Consider the following 18,747-nt stretch of genomic DNA (forward strand, 5'->3'; position numbering starts at 1 on the left):
TCGGAGGAGCGAGCGCGCGTTGAGACGTCGCCGGCCACGCCCACAAGGCAGCTGCTTCTCAGCCTCCGCTCAAGCTCACAGAATACTGTAGCACACCGGATTTGAGGTTTTTAAAATGCCCTCTTTTTATTTTTATGAATTCCAATGTTTTGTTTGATTCGTTTGCGGTGAGTCATTCAAAAGGTAAGCATTTTTCATTCATTAAAAAACATCTTTCTGTTTAGCGTCTCCATCACATGTCATCAGGGAAATACTGCATTGACAGCAGATGACTTCATCACATTAAATCACAGCTGGGATTTTCTTTTTATTTTAACGCGTGAATCATTTGACCAGAAACGAGCACAGGAAAAAAAAGAGAAGCACATGCGCAGACTGCAAACAAACAGTTAAATTGCGTGTGTAAATATCCAAATTGGTGACGAGGAGCGATGATGATTGATTTGCTGACAGCCCAACTTGCTGCATAACTGCAGTTACGCGTCATGTATGAGCAGCCAGCTCATCTTCATGCTTTCGTGCGCGCTTGCCACTGACACGTGCTTAGAAATGTTCACGTCTGACACGTGCATTAAAAAAAAAAAAAAAAATTCATTAATAGGGTGCTTCATAAATCAAATTATCTTACGGAAATAATTGTCATAGATGTAAGCCTAACTCCCCTCCAACTTCTTAAATGCTGAAGCAATTTTACAAAGAAAGCCCAAACGAAGCGCATTAGGTTATTAAAAACAAGCCTCGAGCATGAATGGTACCAGTCAACAAAACATGATTGTTCAAATAATCCTTAAAAAACAAAATAATAATACACACGCACAATGCACGACTTAAAAAAAAAAAAAAAAAAAAAAAAAAACGCATTCTGCTGGGGAAAAAACTGTGCTAACGTTATTAAATGTCATTTTTTTTAAAGATGAATTACGTTGTGGAAAATAAACATTTGTTTGAATATTTAAAACAGGGCAATGAATTTTATTTCTAATTATATTGACCAATATTGAGCCCGCTTGTCTGAATATAAACCCCTCAAGGGCCTTGATAAAATAAATACTTTAACCAAAAAAACAAAACAAAAAACATGACGTAGATGTTTTTTTTTCCAAATGTTCATTATTAGGTTTATTAATTTATTTTGTAAATGTAAAAAAAATATATCTAGAAATAAAATACATTTATTTTAGGACAAAAGGGGCCCCTCAGGTTGCGCTTCTGTTGGACGTCCATTTGCGAGCACCGCCGCGTGCCAATTAGGAGCCCATTACACGCCATTAGAATGATCAATGTACCTTAAACAAAGGCGTGATTTATTCGGGCGAACGAAACGCTCGGCGTCCATTGTGGTGAGTCTAAAAAGTGGGGGTGCGTGCCTTCACCCAAAAAAAAAGAAAAAAAAAAAGCGACCTCCCCCTGCAGCCTGCACTTGCCTCATTCACATCCGCATTATGACTGCCTCACTTTCTGCGACAGGCTGCAGGATTATTAGCCAGTGTTGTTGTTGTTGTATTTTTATTTTTTTTTGTGCAATTGTGCCCCTGTGTGGTTTAATTTGTGTCTCTGCAGAGGGCAAGTTGATGCGAGGGCGTTGAACTCGAACAAACACTGCAAATGTGACGTTTACAGTATGTGCTGGTTACATTTGAAGAAAATTATTGCCGCAATTATATGAGCAATTTGTCAAGATGACTTTTACTTTTAGAATAATTAAACCGAGTCTTAGCATTCAAGTCTGCACTGCTATGGTTGTAACAAGATACATGGCATACACGACATGAAATAATTGTGAACCTGCCCCAATATATAAAAAAAAAAAAAAAAAAAAAAAATCAGACTTTTCAAAGATAACACCGAGTTATTAATGACATTTTTTTTTTTTTTTTTTTTTTTTTTTTTTATTGTTTGCAGACTTACATCAAAATGGAAGCTGCAAATATTTGACTGACCTTATTTAGCAAAGAAAGAGGAAAAATATTCGATGCAGCTCTCCACATGAGCCACAATAATGAGTCATCTCAGACAGCGTCAACCAAAACTTCACATTATTCTGTTTGTAATGGTGGATAATAATACGATTTGGATTACATAACATGGTGCAGTGTACCTAATCATGTGGCATCGTGTAGACAACAAGAAAGTATAGCCCAGTTGCAAATAAAACATTGTCATACAGTAAACGATACAGTAACCGTTAAAATTGTGGCTCCCAATAAAGTCAGCTTTAATTTCTCAAGGCTTATTTGAGAACATGAAGTGAGCCATTTACAATTCAGTCCACTTTGCTGTTTGTGAAGTCTTGGCTAATCTCTCAATGAGATTTTGAAACGTGTGAGAAACGGCTCCAAAAGCAGGTGTTTGATATCAGGAAAGAGGAGAGAATAAAACTTATCTGAGTGACTCATGCTGACAATGTCTCCACAGGGGAACGGTGGAAGGTGTGGCCAAAAGTCCACCTCTGACTCGAAGGTCCAGCACAACACCGAAAACGGGACTTTTTTGGAAGTGTAAGTGGATGGTTGTTTATGTTGATGACAAGACAGCCATATTTCAGCCTTCTTTAATGTAATGTATGAGCATGTGTAGTCGTACAGCTGTGCAATAAGTGATGAGACTGGCAGACTAGCTAATGCTAAAGCTAGTTAACAGCTAGCCGTTAACCTGAACTAACCAGTAGCCAACTCTTCACTCTCATTAGCTGACACCCGCGTCACTCACCAACAAAAGCCACATCACCAGTTTTCATCTGAATCTTAATCGACAGGATAATCAGTAATTAAATCTAAAAAAAAAAAATTCAATAGCTACAGCTTTAGCTAAATGCTAATGCTAAATGCTTTAGCTAAATTTTACTCACTTATCTGTTTGAAAATTCCTCCACGGAATCCATTTAAGGGTTTATTGGCGACAGTAAAACACTTACTCTATATTCTAATGTCCACTTGTGCACCCAATGGTGCTTATTGTGTTGCTGTGAATTGTTCTTGTTTTGTTCCTTCCAAGGTGACCTAAAACAAGCAATCTTGCTTTCTCTCAAGAGTGACCACGTGCACTTTAGCAATCTTGAGCAATTTCACCTTTATAGAACTCGGTAAACTGTCATTACACTGCGAAGAGCACTGAGTGAAGGGATTGTCCTGGATTACTGTTAATAAGATGGCATTATAAAAGATGGACAGTTGTTATTGTCTGTAGATGTGGAAGAATGCTCAAGTTTCTTATATGTATCTTGTCCCATCATTATAACATGCTGGATTTGTTACATTCTATTATTCTGTTTACACTATTCATCAGCTTGCATTAGGCAGTCATATTTCTGGGTGGATTTTACTGTCAGCCCAACAGCACCCTTTCACCACTGTTTACATTTTCAGGACGTCAACCTTTCTCAGCGTGCAGACAAAGAGTCAGACGGCTGCTGAAAATTTTCCTCTTCTGCACCATTGACCCACATGAAAGCAGAGTGCCCATTCCGGACCAGCGCTGTATGATTTCCTCTTGTCAGTTCCACAAACCAGCCAGGTAGGATGTCTCGCCGTTCGCCCTCTCTCGCTTTTGACGTCCGCTCACGGTCGTCTTGCTCTCTCGCTAAAGACCAAACTGCTGCCGCTGCTGCTGTTGTTGTGTTTTTCCTTCCTCTTTGTATATGACGCATGATTGGCACTCCACTCAAGTCACTTTTTTTTTTTTTTTACACTAAGAAAGGAAAAATTTTAGCCATTTGTTGAGGGTCCTCCAGGAGGGCTGTACATACTCATATTGTGTTGTCCATATTTTTTAGAAGGTGACCTTGAATCTCACTGGTCACAATAACATGGATAGGTCTCAATCAAACCTGCATTATTATTTGTCAAAAACAGAATATTTGATACATTTAGAAGTGGAATTTCCGAGTTCCTTTACACACTTCCTTCCTTCCAATTTTCAAACTGTGTGCTTAATTTTACAGAGGCTTACAGTAATATTAAATATATATGTTATAGGAATAAAACCTCTGTCTTGATGGGCCTACTATGCAAGAGTATTTTAACATTGGTTGTGATGACGGTACTTGAATGGAGAGCTAACGTATTTAGAGTTACAAAAACAAGTTTGACACTCCTTGTATAAGACAGTTAATTATGAAAAATAATTGTCTAATGAATTAAAACTTTAGCAAAACAAAACATTCTCAATGTAGACATTGCAGGCCTGCTAAAAGGTGCCCACACTGGGCTCGGCCCATCGCCTTGGACGGCGTCTTCCACGTGACACTTTGCCACATGTGCGCGACTCCACATGGTATAACAGCACATGGCGAACATTATGACACAGCTCAAAGGCTTGTGAAAGACTTGCAGCCGTTTCAAAGCGCACGCCTCGGTTGTGCACAACTTCTTGTTCGTAGGCCATTTGGAGCGTTAGGTGCAGAGATCAACATTAAAGTCACAATTCATTAAGTGGCAGCAAAGCTCACATTTTCTGTGAAAAGGCTCGCTCAAAGCGAGTGACAGAAGTACAGAGGGTTCTTGTCTGTGTTAAGTTTCAGAAGCTATGCGGCATGGTTTGAATTATGCGAGCATCGCATGCTCGTTTGATCTCGCGTTGTATACGCGCCATCAACATTCATGTGTGCTTTTCGAAGATTTAAAAGTTATCAAGAGACATTTTGGGATGAGAGAAATGTTGCTTTTTCTCCTGCCATGGTTTTTTTTTGCAGTGTTCTTTCACAAATATTTTTTAACTGAGGAGGTTCATTGTCGGATTATGGTCCTCTTCCAAGGCCACACACGCTCACATTTTTAAATCTTAACCAAGAAATTGTGGTTTAATTTAACAGCGAGAATATTACAGCAATAATGCTCATGAGCTCTCAGCTGGGACATAGTTGAGGAGGGCACTTGAAAGAAAGTAAACCCCAAAACGTTCATTACAAATATATGCTTTTGTATGTGCACTCAGTAGTCTAAACATGATTTTGTGGAATATGAATTAAGCCGCCAAATCCACTTATTTTTACTCGTCTTGGGGCGGCCATTTTGCAACTTGCCGTCAACTGAATATGACATCACAGTTGAACAGGACCAATCACGGCTCAACTATTTTCTGACTTTGGTCACGTGACGTTTGCAAGCTGAGCCGTGATTGGTCGTTATCTGAGCCATGAGAAACTTGTGATGTCATTTTCAGTTGGCAGAAAGTGACAAAATGGCCACCCCCTGTGATGGATAAAAAAAACAAAAACAAAAAAACAGGTGGATTTTGCTGCTTCGATCATATTCCACAAACACACTCGTCATCATAATACTGTGCGAAGACTCAAGCTATTAAAACCAGTGGGAGTGGCTTAAACGCTCTCAACAGAAATGAGAAGGATCAACTAGGATTCACTTTGCTTTCTTCAAATGTCATACATTGGAAAGAGTTGAATCATTCAAAGGTCGTTGACCTTGTTTTTCTACGTAGTCACAAGACCTTTCGACTCTTGTTTTAATACTGTCGTACTGCGAAGTAGTTTGAACGTATTGATAAAGTCGTTAAACTAAAAGAATTTCCTAACCTTAACCCCCTATCTCCTACTTTAAAACTGTATTAAATCAACACATCACGTATTTGTGACACGAGTCAATGCTGAACATTCTTTTCAAATTGATACTGAGCTCCGGTGACAACTTGTTGAATGGAATGTTTCACACCAACTGGTCGGTTACGGCAATGATGGGAAGAGTGAATGTAACACCACTGCTGACACACCCCTCCCTCTGTTATGGAACACAGCTGGCAACATGACATGGCGTCGTGTCAATTTGTTGGCGACCATTCGTACCCTGCCTCTCACTCAAAGTCAGCTGGGATTGGTTGCAGCTCCCCCCGCGACCCTAATGAACATAAGCGGTATGGAAAATGGATGGATGAATTTGACTCCAGGTTCATACAATGACATCGCATGCTGCCAGTGCTGATCATGCCAGCGGTAGCAGTGCGACTGACTGGTTTAACAGTATTTACGGTAAATCATCAATTGCTCCTCCCTCTGATTGACGTTTATTGGATTGTTACTCTGTTCATAATTGTTAGGCTGTCACTACACATCTTTTGCACATTTGTTGTCAATCAGTATTACCGCACTACGGGGAATTTGTTGCTCAATCACTCTGTATTTTTCAGTACAATTTTTTATTTATTTTTTGTCAGACTGATACCAGTGCGAGTACTTGCTTGAGTACTCACGATACCTTTAGTATTTGTCGTTATGTAAAATGTATTTAACACAATGACAAAAAAAATTGATAACTTCTTTGCTACGCAGATGATGATTCACCGATGTGTCAAACTGATGCAGTCTCGCGCAGAGGATGACTTACTCAATATCAGATTTTTAACTCCACGAGTACCCGATACCTTAAAATGGTACATGTATAAGTATTCGCCCATCCCTAAAAGAACATCCAAATTCATATTTTAAATGATCATGAGTCTTTTCGTAATGATGGTCTCATTGATTCACGAGTGATGTCTTTATCTTTAGCTGTGCTGCAGTAAAGGAGGTGAATGGGAACAGTGTCTCTGTGTAACTAGCCATGTACTTGATTATATGGCATGCAGCATTTGGCCACTATGGGTGAGTGATGTGATGGTCACTTACATGCTAATATTTTTTAGGGAGCTGGCGTTTATCCATCCATGCAGTGTGAGAACGAGCTGGCAATTGTTGTGCAGTCTTTTAAATTTAATAGACCAAACCTGCATTTGTGCTCGTCTGAATAAGTAAGCTGCTCATTTTTATCAACGTTGACTTCATTTTGGAAAATACTTCTTAATTATAACTAAAACCAACAATGTGTGCCTTTTAGGACTTTTATTTTAACCTGCATTCACTGAAGGAAAAAAAAAAAAAGTTTTGGAAAAGACCTAGCAAAGTGTGGGAAAGGCCCATTTCTGTGCCACAGTGCACCATGCGGAGAATGTTTTGGTGAGTGAGAACTTAAGAGCCATGACCGCAAACCCAACAAACAGCTTTGGAAAGAACCAGAATACAGATTGTCACACGATAAGATATTTTGGAATGGGGTGTACGTGCAACACTACACAAAATTCATGAACTGGTTCGTATCACGGTTGTTGTTGTTGTTGTTCTTGTTCTTCTTCTTCTTTCTTCTTCTTCTTCTTCTTCTTCTTCTTCTTCTTCTTCTTTCTTCTTCTTCTTCTTTCTTCTTTTTTCTTCTTCTTTCTTCTTCTCCTATTGTAACATTTTTCAGTGGATGAAGTGGGCAAAAGTGGAGAAGTCCACGGAAATTTTGGTGACATTAAGCATTATGACCCTTATGTTTAGCGTTTTAGAACGTCCTCGCTAATGCCTCGGCGCTGACTGGACCGCCGCAGAATCAGCCATGCCTGAAACAAGACCCACATGTTCTACCTCATCTACTCGTGTTCCCAACAGCGGAGACACCGCCAACTCACCTGGCAATATTCCCCCTTGTTTGTTTTCCATCAATTAGTCGTTTGAATGCTAACACGAGGCGTCAGCTTGACAATAGAGCAATCTATTCCAAGGCTAATCTGCGGTTTTATGTCACCCATTGTGAGGCCTTGGGGCATTTAAACCTCATTCCAGGCACCTGTCTTACTGGTAACGTTCTATTTCTGGTGCAGGCTTTTCTCGCGCTGGGACATTGAGTTAGATAATAGTCAATACAGTGGAATAAGGGAAAACCCTGGTAGCACTGTAAAAAGGCTAGCATTAACTCTGCAAGATGTTTGATAGCCTGTTTGCTTTAATTCGATCTTTCATGATCATTTGAATCCTTATTATCTGCTATGAGATTGCTAAATCTGTAAGGACACAATTGCTGAATTTTCCATAAAAGTCTGTTAATTGAATCCACTGTGCAGGTGGTTGTAATCCCCTGCCAAGAGGTTTTGCACGAATGACAGCAGTAATGGCATCTCTCCAGGAATTATACCTGATGATTCACTTGCTCACATAGTCTCCATATCCACAAGCATCCATAGTATGCGTAGTTTTCGCCGCCTAGATATTTGTGTGGTGTGTGTCTATCCTTCTGTGAAAATATATGCTTCCAGAAAGTTGCGCAGAACTTGGGATCTCAACATCTCTGCGTATGTCACAACTTCACAAGACTTCAGTTAAATAAGCACAAGATGATTAAGTTTTTCTTTATCTTTGACTTTTGAAGCGCCCTCATCAAAGGCCTTTAAAAAGAAAAGGACACAAAGAACAGGAATATCATACAAAAGCTCTTCCCACATTCCCATTCGTCAACGGCGATATACACCGAAACTTACTTGTCATCCCGATGCGTGACATATTCCTCAAAAGCGGCGGTGTGGTGCGATGCCGCGGAGGGCACGTGTAACCCCAGGGTTGTATATAGATATATATATTTTTTTTTTTACATACTAGAACGACTCATTCACTGACAGATGAATTAAAAAAGGTTCTTTGACGTCTATATCCGTCAATGGCAGTGAATGAAACGGTGTAATTGCACATCCACTACAGTAGGTGGCAATCTGTTCCCCTGTGGTGTGCACGTTTTGTTTTTAGTTCATATTAGTCGTTGTTTTAAGCAACATTGGATAATATGTGTGCGGATCATTTAGCGGTGGCGGGATCATCCTCCTTTTGTGCGCTTTTCGTGTTTGAGGTGCTGTCACAGCATTTAAATGAGCGTTTTGCTTCGAGCGAGGATGAAGAGTTTTTGTCAGCCTCCACTCGTGGCGGATGATTAGAGCAAAATGCCTTCCCATCTTGAGTGGAGATCGCCACGGCTCCAAATAAAATCTTCGGTGATTGAAGGTCGCCATATTTTGAATTCTAATGGGCCCCGCAAGATGAATTGCCTGAAATAGACTAGCGACTCTTCCTGCTTCCTCCTCCTACTCAGCCCACCGCCCGCCCCTCCCCTTCCTTGCGCGCCCCCCTCCACTCCTGTCCACTGTGAAAAGAACCACTGGGAATGGCAAGGCCCGATGATCATAGAATTATTGGATGGTGATTCTAAACCCCTCAAAAAGGAGTTGCTATGGAGATCTCGTTCCAAACTGTGAAATGATTTTGCTTTGAAAGGCCGGAGGGTCTGAAAGGCGAACACATCATTGTTCAGGTGGCGGTTGGTTAGGAAATTGCTGGTGCCTGTGCAATCAGCGGCACTATGGCAGTGAAGGACCTGAAAAGGTTTGTTCGCTGATGCGGGACAACACTTGTGTACATGTGACGCTTGCTCCCAGTTCAGGTACTCTAGTGCGCCGCACTTTAGCAAAACAAATGGAATGTCAATGTCAAGCTAAAGATGAGAGGATGAATCGATTTGGTTTGGCTATTTTTATTTTTCTTGGTCACCACGAACCTGATCTTCTCTACAGCATTCAACTTGGGGTTCTACACATTACTATTATTTTTCTGAAGAGTATTTCTCATTTTCTTAGAATACAAATAAGAAAAGTAAGCTATGTATTTATTATTATCATGATTCTTCATAAAAACATACAAATGTTCTAAAAAAGTATAGGCAAAATATTTGTAAAAAACACAAACAGATTAAAAACAACCTCAGAAATTCAAAATACTAGGACAAATATTGGAAAAATAATGCGAGGAAAAATATAGTCATAGGCCATGGCAAATTCTTCAGGAGAAAAAAATAAAATACAAGACAAAAATACAAACATTGGGCAGAAATTGTCAAAAATATTTATTTTAAAAAATACACTCATATGGCAAAGTAGGCAAAATATTACACAAAAATATTATGGGAAAACACTTTATACAAAAAATACACAAATATTACAGAAAGATAGGCAACACAGTGAAGTGAATCCAAAATATCACCCAAAAATATTAGAAAAATAATATTCTAAAAACAAATGGTTAGGAAAAAAAAACCGATTCAAAATATGTGTTTAAAAATTGCATAAAATACAAAAATATGAGGTAAAATATTGGTTAAAAATATAATTAATAAATAAATGAATAAAAAAAATACACAAATCCTCTCCCCGCCTAATACTAGGCGAAAATATGAAAAAGAAAAATTATAGGTGCACTTTGAGGTGTTCTAGTGTGGGTGGTCCACGTTCGTCACGGCAATGACAATAACAACACCCTAATAAGCACTGGTCATGCACATTGATTTTGATATTATTTAAAGCCCAAATGATTGCATACTTTTGCTTTAATGCTTATGACAAAATTTTAACGATGTGATTTTTGTTTTTTTGTTTTTTTAACTTGAAAGATTGGATCAGAGTGCTTTGGTGCATCATTTTGTAAGCTGCCTTTAAGTTGCCTGTGTATTTATGGTAATTGCTATGTCAGTCAGTACGCAAAGGAAAGACTTGAGAAGATGTCATCATATAGCTGAGAGTTTCATGAATCCTATAAAAACATATTTCTGAATAGCCCTCATGTTCATCCGTAATGTTTCAATACCGGTAAGACACCCATCATGTGCTTCCCCCTCAAGGTGCCCATAAAATGCCTTTTACTGCTCTGAATGCCAGCAGAATTGCGGCGCTGACTTTGCGTGAACATTTTTAAAGGCAGCGAGAGGAATGCGAGTTCTTCAGACATGCTCTTAGCCGCCTTGCATGTGAAAACACGCGCAGGAAGTTGCAGGCTGAATGAATACTGTAATTTAACAGAATTATGTTGACCACGTATCCTCCCAGGTAGCGACATCACAGGGCGCTCGCTCAATCAGTATCGGTATTGATCTTTGACTTGACACAGATTGCAGTCTTGTCTGTCGACATCATTCAAAAGTGATGATAGCTCAAGCTTCTCTTTGGGGGAGGAGACTGACGTTCAGTGAAAAATCCCAAACTGGTGCGGCAGGTCTTTCCTCAAACCATTTAAGAGTCACATTATGCCGTAGTCCTTGTCGGGCACCCCCAGCTTGGAGTACCGCTGTAAATCCACAAATTGGAGGCTTTTGTCAGGCCCCTAATCAGACCATCCAAAGCCACTCCCTCTCATCAGTTCTTCTACCTTGAAAATTTTGGATGATATTAACGTTCGTATGGCCATAATCGTTACCTCGTGAAATCACCAAAACAAAAAATATAAAAGCCAACCTCTACTTCGTGGAAATGAATCAATGACACTGCACAACATTAAAATAAGTTGGTTCGATTGTGACATCCCCAGAAGCTGGTAGCGGCCTCACGAGTCGAGGACTAATTGGAACAAGTACCCCCTTAGACTTTCTCTTTTTTTCCCCTTTCTACTCATGCATTTGTTCCCCAGCTCTCAGCCGTGAATTGGGCGGCTGTAAAGTTGACGTGAATGTTAAATTAGGGAGACTTAATTGAAGGGAATTACGGTGGGATATGTGGTGGCCAAAGGAGAATGTCAGTCGAAGACTAAATAGTGAGCGATCAGCTGCTGCTGCACTTCTAAAGCCGTTCTATTATTGAACTAGACAAAATGAAATTTCTGCAGAAATTCAGTGGGAATGCTGAAAGCTGAATGCAAATAAAATATTTCCCAAACGAGATTTGAACCAGCGCACTTACATGTCTCCGTAACGCCGGGCAAGTATTTAACATGTGAGCCAACTTGGCTTGTTGAAAATCATGGTTAATGGCCTATTTATATGTAAAAGTGTTATCTGAAAGTACCCTCCATTCATTTAGATGGAAAAATGGAACTAACGGTATCCAGTGGAAAACTGCAAAAAAAAAAAAAAAATTCATGCAATAGCGCCACCTAGGCATGCAGTATCTGCCACTCATTTAGATGGAAAAGTGGAACTAAGATAGTTGGTATACATGTAATCACTTAGCAAAATTACCATGTGTACATTTGCAATGTACAATGGGAGGTGGGATTCGAACCTGGTTACTGGACAATGCATTTTACCAAGTGCGCCACTGAGCAGTTTCACAGAGCTGGTAATGATGAAGTTGTAGTGGAAGTGGAAAGTGGGACTTAGAAAAAGTTCAATGTCAGTCCCATTGAAAATGAATGGGGAAAAGTTGATATTTAACATTAAATTGTGTGAATACTGTAAGTACTGTGAAATCAGACGATATATTCCCAAGATGGCATTAATTTTTGAAGCAAGTTGAAATACGAATGGTGTAAATCGGAAGTATTATGTGGGAGTTATTACACGGCAAAAAAAGTGTAGAGAATAAAAATCTGAATAACATGTGGGAATGCTGAAATTCCCACAATTATCTGCTTTCCATGACACAGATGGAATATAACATCACATTGTAGATTGTAGCCACATTTCCAGAACTTTCATTTGCCATGATTGAAATCAATCATGATTTATTGCTATTTCAAACGCTGTTGAAACCTGTTGTGCAAACATTGCTCGGAATAAATTGCACAGCAGGATTTTTGAACTGTACATTGGGATTGCTACTCATGTATGTATATTCATGCAGCAAACAAAGTGATTACATTGCAGTATATTTCCGAAGTTCATACAAGCACAATGGCAAATTTTCATTGCAATCACTGCTAAACAGGGAGCTGGTAAATTGGAGCAGCAAAACAATAATTCCGCTGATTAGCCCCTTTCTGTGGAGCCTAAGTGAACTGTTTATACTGTGGAGTACCTCTGCGAGAGGAGACGAACCAAAACAGGCTGATTAGACAAAGTAATTGAGTAAGTTCGTTTCAGCATGAGGAGGACACGATGACAGCGCAAGTCCGCCGCTTCTGTTGACAGGCCGAGTATGAAATCATACGTGGATCAGTGATACTGGTTTAGAAGAGCAAGAAAGAAAATGAATCGAGCAGAAGAACAAGCTCGCGTGCATTCGTTGGAAGGATTTGTTTTTTTGTTTTGTTCTATCTATGACATGCAAGAATTCCCGTTAGCCAGTGTTGATGCTAATTGCTCTTGTTGGCATGCTAACATCCTTGTTGCTAACTTAGCAATTACGCAGAGGTGGCAAAGTGTTCATAGTCTGTACTGGATAATAAAAGACTGGTAGTCTTTAAGTAAAAAAGTACAGACTCCAAAATGTAGCTAAAGTAGGGTGACCAGATTTTCAAAAATAAAAATCCAGGACTGTTAAATAGACAATAAAATTTCACTAAATTTAGTCAAACTCCCTTAATGGCAGTATGACGTGAATTTAGCAATAAATAGAAAATAATTTCACAGTTAAATTCTCTTTTAATGGGTTTAGCATATGAATCACTATGACAACTGTGTGAGTGACATACACATGGCAAAAAATAAATAAATATATGGGACGCCGATACAGGATCTGTGTAATATCAGGACAAAACAATGAGGTGAAATCTTAGGCGATGCAGGGGCCAAGGCTAACAAATTGGACAGTCACCCCCTAAGCTAATACTACAGGACAAGCTGTCCCTGTATTTTTGTTAATGTGAGCTAACTAATGAAAAATGCAAAATTAGCTAATGACAACAACTGGAAAAAATAGGATTTATTTGTATTTCTTAGATTAGTCAGAGGATTTTTCAGTGCCACTGGGTTGCGTTTTTTAGTCTGGCGTGAGACACAAATCATTCACTACAAATCGTTCTTGGACAATATCAAACGATTTATTTATTTATTTATTCTTCAATAAGGCCCTGAATAGGCAATGTCTTCCTTCTCGGAATCTGTTGTGTAATTGGTGTTAATAGTTTCTGGTTGACGGTCCTGCACGTTCCTGCGCTTCCTGTTTTTTTTAAGCCTCATCAGACCGCGAGATCTTAATCAATGAAAATCTCCACAGACTTGATGAGCCTTTTTGTACAGCTAAGAAGTAGAAACTACAGATATGTTTTCAAATGTTGATTAAAAGTAAAAAGTTAGCTGGAAAATAAATACCCTAGTTAAGTCAGATACCTGGAAAGACCCTGTATAGTGTAAATTTCCTAAATACATTGCAGGTTTGAAGATACAGTACTTACTGCAAAGATGTTTAAAGACTAAGAACTACGTATAGCATTAGACAGTTTTTCACTATTTCAGTTTTCTTGATTTTTTTTATTTTTATTTTTTTTATTTAATTTTTTTTGGGGTTGGGCTTGCATAGCTAAAATGGGGCCCGTTTTAGCGGAGTTAGCTAGCTATGTGCGCCTACATCCCAAAAGTCCACTGGCATGACTGCATTAGAGTGCCTCGTTGTCCATGAATGCGTGCACATCACCCTGTGACAGGTGGAATTGTGAAGAGGGGATTTTTTTTGTACTATTTATTATTTTTTGGTCAAATGGCCTCAGGCTGCTATCGCCACTAGAGTGCCTCGTTGTCATAGTGTGGAAAAGTCCGACTGGCATATATTCCAGCCAAATATATTTTTTCGTGGTTCAAACATGTTTTTATGACTAGCTATAAAAAGACACAGTAGCAGCATTATTCAGGTCGTAGTCGAGGTAATTGATTGACAATCGATCGTGGTGTGGTTTCGACGTGTTATGCGAGAGTGGAAACAACAATTTGATGTTTCATGATTTTCAAGCCTCATTTTATCTCCGAATGGCAACTAGTCAGCAAGATTTGGCAGGGATGATAACAACATATTTCTCTGTGGCGTATCAAATTTAGAAGACATTTCTCTTCACTTTACAGGGACTTTTCATTTTATTCATTTTCACCACTGTGATTCATTACTGTGCAAAAGTCACCATTCAGGAAGTAACCAAATCATAAAGCGCGCTTGCACGACACTTATACTGTTACAACAAGAAATCAAATGGAAAGTTGTTTTTTTGTAATGATGCTGATGAGCATTTTACATGGTATGCATTATACGCGCCTCAGCCTTTGACAGCATTGTTTGTGACACATCTGTGAGTCATCAATACTCGAGCGTGCATCAATGTTCCGGCATGCTCGTCTATGGTGTGACAGCTTTTTAATGAGCCAATCATAGCGGTGACGTACCTTTCCGTTGGGAACTCACCTGTCTGTCAACACGATTTTTATATGGAGCATTAACAGACGCCACCGAGCACACGCCGAGCATACCAGGCACGCTTCATTGAGACTTTCACCTGGCTTGTACTTCCTTGTTGAATGAGATAGTGTTACCTTTATGACAGTGGTGGTTGTTGATGATTGATTTATAAAAATGTATAGAAAAATGCAGCATGGTAAGCTAGTGGTTAGCACATCTGCCTCACAGTTCTGCTATCCAGGGTTTGAATCTGGATTCTGGCCTTGCTCACAAGTCCTGAGTTGTTTAAAGATCCTCTGAAATGAGCTTTGCAACAATGACACCAAACATCCTCTGGACACTCTTAATACTGTATCGAAATAAATTTTCACGAAATTGTACCTTTTTGTAGAGTTGCAGTCTCCACTACGAAGGTCTACTGTTAACCTAGCACAGTGCTTCTTAATTATTTTCTGTCATGGAGGTGGCTGTAGTTGCCTGTTTTAGTGGGTGCTTTTTTTTTTTTTGATTATAGGTTACGTTGTTTCTAGCTAGCAAAAACGTTAGCCTAAAGTTATAATGGCGGCGCAGATAAGCTCAAATAGGTCTAGCCAAGTATTCAGTGAACCAAACATGCATGTTTTTGGAATGACTGTGAAAATCCACACCAGGATGGCAAGATTCAAACCCCAAATCTCCGAACTGCGAGGCCGACATGCTAACCACTCCAGTAGAGTGTTGTGCCATATTTATGCCGTCTATTGTTTTATTGTTTTGTTTTTGATCAGTCATAATTTCCCCCCCAAACATTTTTGGTGGGTAAGGACAAGACTCATTGATTCCATTTTTACCGATTTGACTCCTTCCTGCTGTTAGCGGGAAGGAAGAAAAAAAAAAAATCGATACTGATGCGCTGTTTGTGTGTCCTTGCGCTGCAGGTGCATTCGACGACGAGGATGTCATCTATGCTGAGGAAAGCTCGTGAGGGACATGAAGATCATCCACGAGGAGATGAGGCTGAAGGACGAGGACGTGATCTGGAGAAGAGACGGCCATTAAAGAGGAGACTCAAACCAGAATACGTGAGTCAGTCTCAGCGGGATCTTTTGCACCCCCCCCTTTCACTCCCAGCAGCGCAGCACAAATAATCACCCTCCCACACACATGGCAAACCAAGAAAAAAAAAGTGTTTTTCTTAATCTCCTCCACGCAACAACCCCCCGTTCCCCCCTTCGCCATTTTCTCCCTTTCTGAGATTGAAAGCGATCAGGGGTCAGGAGTGTGCCGCTGGAGAAATCATTAATAGAGAGTTACTTATTCAGTGGCCGACCCGGGGTCAGCGCTGTGGCCTAATGAAAGTGTTTCCACACCGGCTCTTTTTCCATCTAAAGTAATACTCACATCAGTCAACATGCAGCCGCTTAATCAAAGACAGCAGGTGACGCGTCTGCCTACCGCACACCAAAATTGGCGAGAGCACACAAAAAACTTTAAAGTCCGTCGAGAGGCATTAAAAATGGAAATACTTGTTCATGCTTTAGTTTACATACAATGTTGTTTGAAGGAGTCGCTGTAACACAATTTAGCAATGACAAATGTGATTTGTCGGGACTGGTGATGAGTTGTAATTTACAATGAGCAAAATGGCCTGGGGTCATGTACCAAATACAAATTATTTGTAAAGAAAAATGTACTGTTCCTGTCATCAACATGAAACACTAATGCCACCTAGTGGCATAAAATTACAAATATATGACTCAATGTTTCACACTCCTTTTAACCTTAACTATTAACTGTAGCTTCATGAATTACTTACTATAAAATTACTGTATCAATGAACTAAAAACGATACCACCACATTTGTGTTTGGTGACCATATATGTCCACTTTTATGAGTATGAAAAACTTGAAAAATATATTTTATTCTGCATTTAGAAGTAATATAACGTGCAATTAATTTATGATTAATCGCTAGTTAACTATGGAAGTCATGCAATTTATTCCGATAATTGTAATGTCTGTCTGTTTTATATGCAGTATGACGTAGGCATTAAATTAGCTTTAAGTTGTGTTTAAAAAAAGGCATTAAAAAGCATTAAATTAGATGTGATGATACCTGTAGAGACCCTGAAAAACAAAAACAAAACCAAAGTCAGACAGTTCTCTCTGCTCTCAATGCTGTGGGCGTGTCCACTGGATGTACTAAAACCCCGCCCCATTCAATCAAACACAAAAATGGATGCTAATTTATCTAGAATCCTCCTCATGTCTACTCATACTAAGGCAGTCAGAATTAACAATATTATTCTATCGATTATTCCATTGATTAATCAAATAATCAGAATTTCATTTTGCATTAAGGTGCATTACAAAAATAATTTTTTCTCAGATTACTGCTAAATCCGAGAACTACTGTGACAATGAGGCACTCCAAAGCGGCCACGCCAGCACGAACCATGCATGCACGCCAACATTTAAGGGAACGGGAAAGTGTCGGATAAAAATATGTGAAAATGCGGCCGTGTTGTTAAGATGGTAAGTCTGAACGGGCAACTTGAGCTGTGATTTGACTGTAAATGTCCCATGATGCACTTAAGGAGGGGGATGTGGCATTTCACTCGGGAGCGACGTGCCCCCGCCACTCCGAGGCTCGGACCACTCATTATACTAACGAGAGGGGCCATTTCACCTGCTGCACGTCCCACCCCCACCACGGCCGCACCCTCCCTCCCCGCCAGCCGTGCAGCCCCGCTAACAGCAGCCATTCAGCCAAGGCAGGTGGCCGCTTTGCGCACATAATTGCTGACAATTTTTGGCAATGAATAAAAATGATCTACATTACTCGCCAAAGGTTGCGCGAGGCAAGTCAAATCTATGGAAGACCTCTTTAGATGGCAAGAAAGAATGGAGCCTATCAAAGGCTGTGCCAGGCTTTTAAGACGGGAGGGACACGCCGTGATTGTCCCCCCCCCCTCGGCCGGCTCAGCTGCCGCCGGTCGCATATTTGCATGTTTATGACGCCGTTAAATGCATGTTTATGCCTCATCTCGAAATGCACAATGAGAAAGATGAAACTTCTTATACTTTTGCCTACGTTTGAGTTAAAGCGATTCAAGTTCTGTGTAAAGACAATTTTGATTAATCGTGATTAATCGCTTAATTAAAAAGGCTTTTTTGTCCAAATTTTTGCCCACCAATTTTGAACAGCACCTGTTATGTGTTATTTCTTTTGACATTTTTTGATCCAATGCACATGCTTATCCTCCTCTTTTTCTAATAAGTTAATTATTTGCATAATTTAAAATGGAATTCTGAATGTCATCCACAAATATTTATTTAATACTTTATTTTAATGCATGTAGTTATGTTTATTGCTCAAACACAACCTGTGTTTAACGTAACCCCGCTGTCAGCGAAAGGATCATCTGCGGTCAAAATTAAGTGTGATTAATCTGCGTTAATATATGATTAATGTGATATTTTTTTTTGGTAATTAATTAGTTAATGCTTTAACTTTGACAACATTAATGTGTATGTATGTAATTGAATTAATAATTACTCTCATTATTTGGTCAATTAATTTATTATTTTGATTTTTAAAAATCCATTTCTTTATTCAAAATCAAAACGTTATTTCAAATTGACAGTGCTGAATCTGTCGATTATCTTGTAGATTAACCGGATTAAAAAAAAAATATCCATCTGTTTATTAAAAAACTGAACATTATTTCAAGTTGACAGTGCAGAAAACATACATGCAACTTAATTATCATTCAAGTTACTGATTATAATTCAGATGAATTATAGGTCAAAATGTTGATCATTTTTCCAAATTAAAAGCAGATGGTTGCAAATGTTTTCTTTTGATTGAACGCAGTCTGCTTTCATGGATGA

The 18,747-nt window shown here is 39.3% G+C and overlaps 1 protein-coding gene across 5 annotated transcripts in view; it reads left to right on the plus strand.

Annotated features, from left to right (window-relative positions):
- Positions 1–2,226: 2,226 nt before the first annotated feature.
- Positions 2,227–18,747, plus strand: part of LOC144030486 (uncharacterized) — a 48,544-nt gene continuing 32,023 nt past the window's right edge. For 3 of the 5 annotated variants that reach the window (XM_077536837.1, XM_077536838.1, XM_077536839.1), the window contains exons 1-3: positions 5,857–5,980; positions 15,792–15,935; positions 17,243–17,388. In XM_077536837.1, coding sequence (XP_077392963.1) covers positions 5,918–5,980; positions 15,792–15,935; positions 17,243–17,388 — 353 coding nt within the window. In that variant the 5' untranslated portion in view covers positions 5,857–5,917. Of the gene's footprint in view, positions 2,346–2,415; positions 2,499–3,365; positions 3,514–5,852; positions 5,981–6,633; positions 6,739–6,824; positions 6,944–15,791; positions 15,936–17,242; positions 17,389–18,747 lie in introns of those variants that run through there. The other 2 variants (XM_077536841.1, XM_077536842.1) reach the window with 2 other exon arrangements.

Source organism: Festucalex cinctus, chromosome 11 (assembly GCF_051991245.1).
Source record: "Festucalex cinctus isolate MCC-2025b chromosome 11, RoL_Fcin_1.0, whole genome shotgun sequence".
Lineage (NCBI taxonomy): Eukaryota > Metazoa > Chordata > Actinopteri > Syngnathiformes > Syngnathidae > Festucalex > Festucalex cinctus.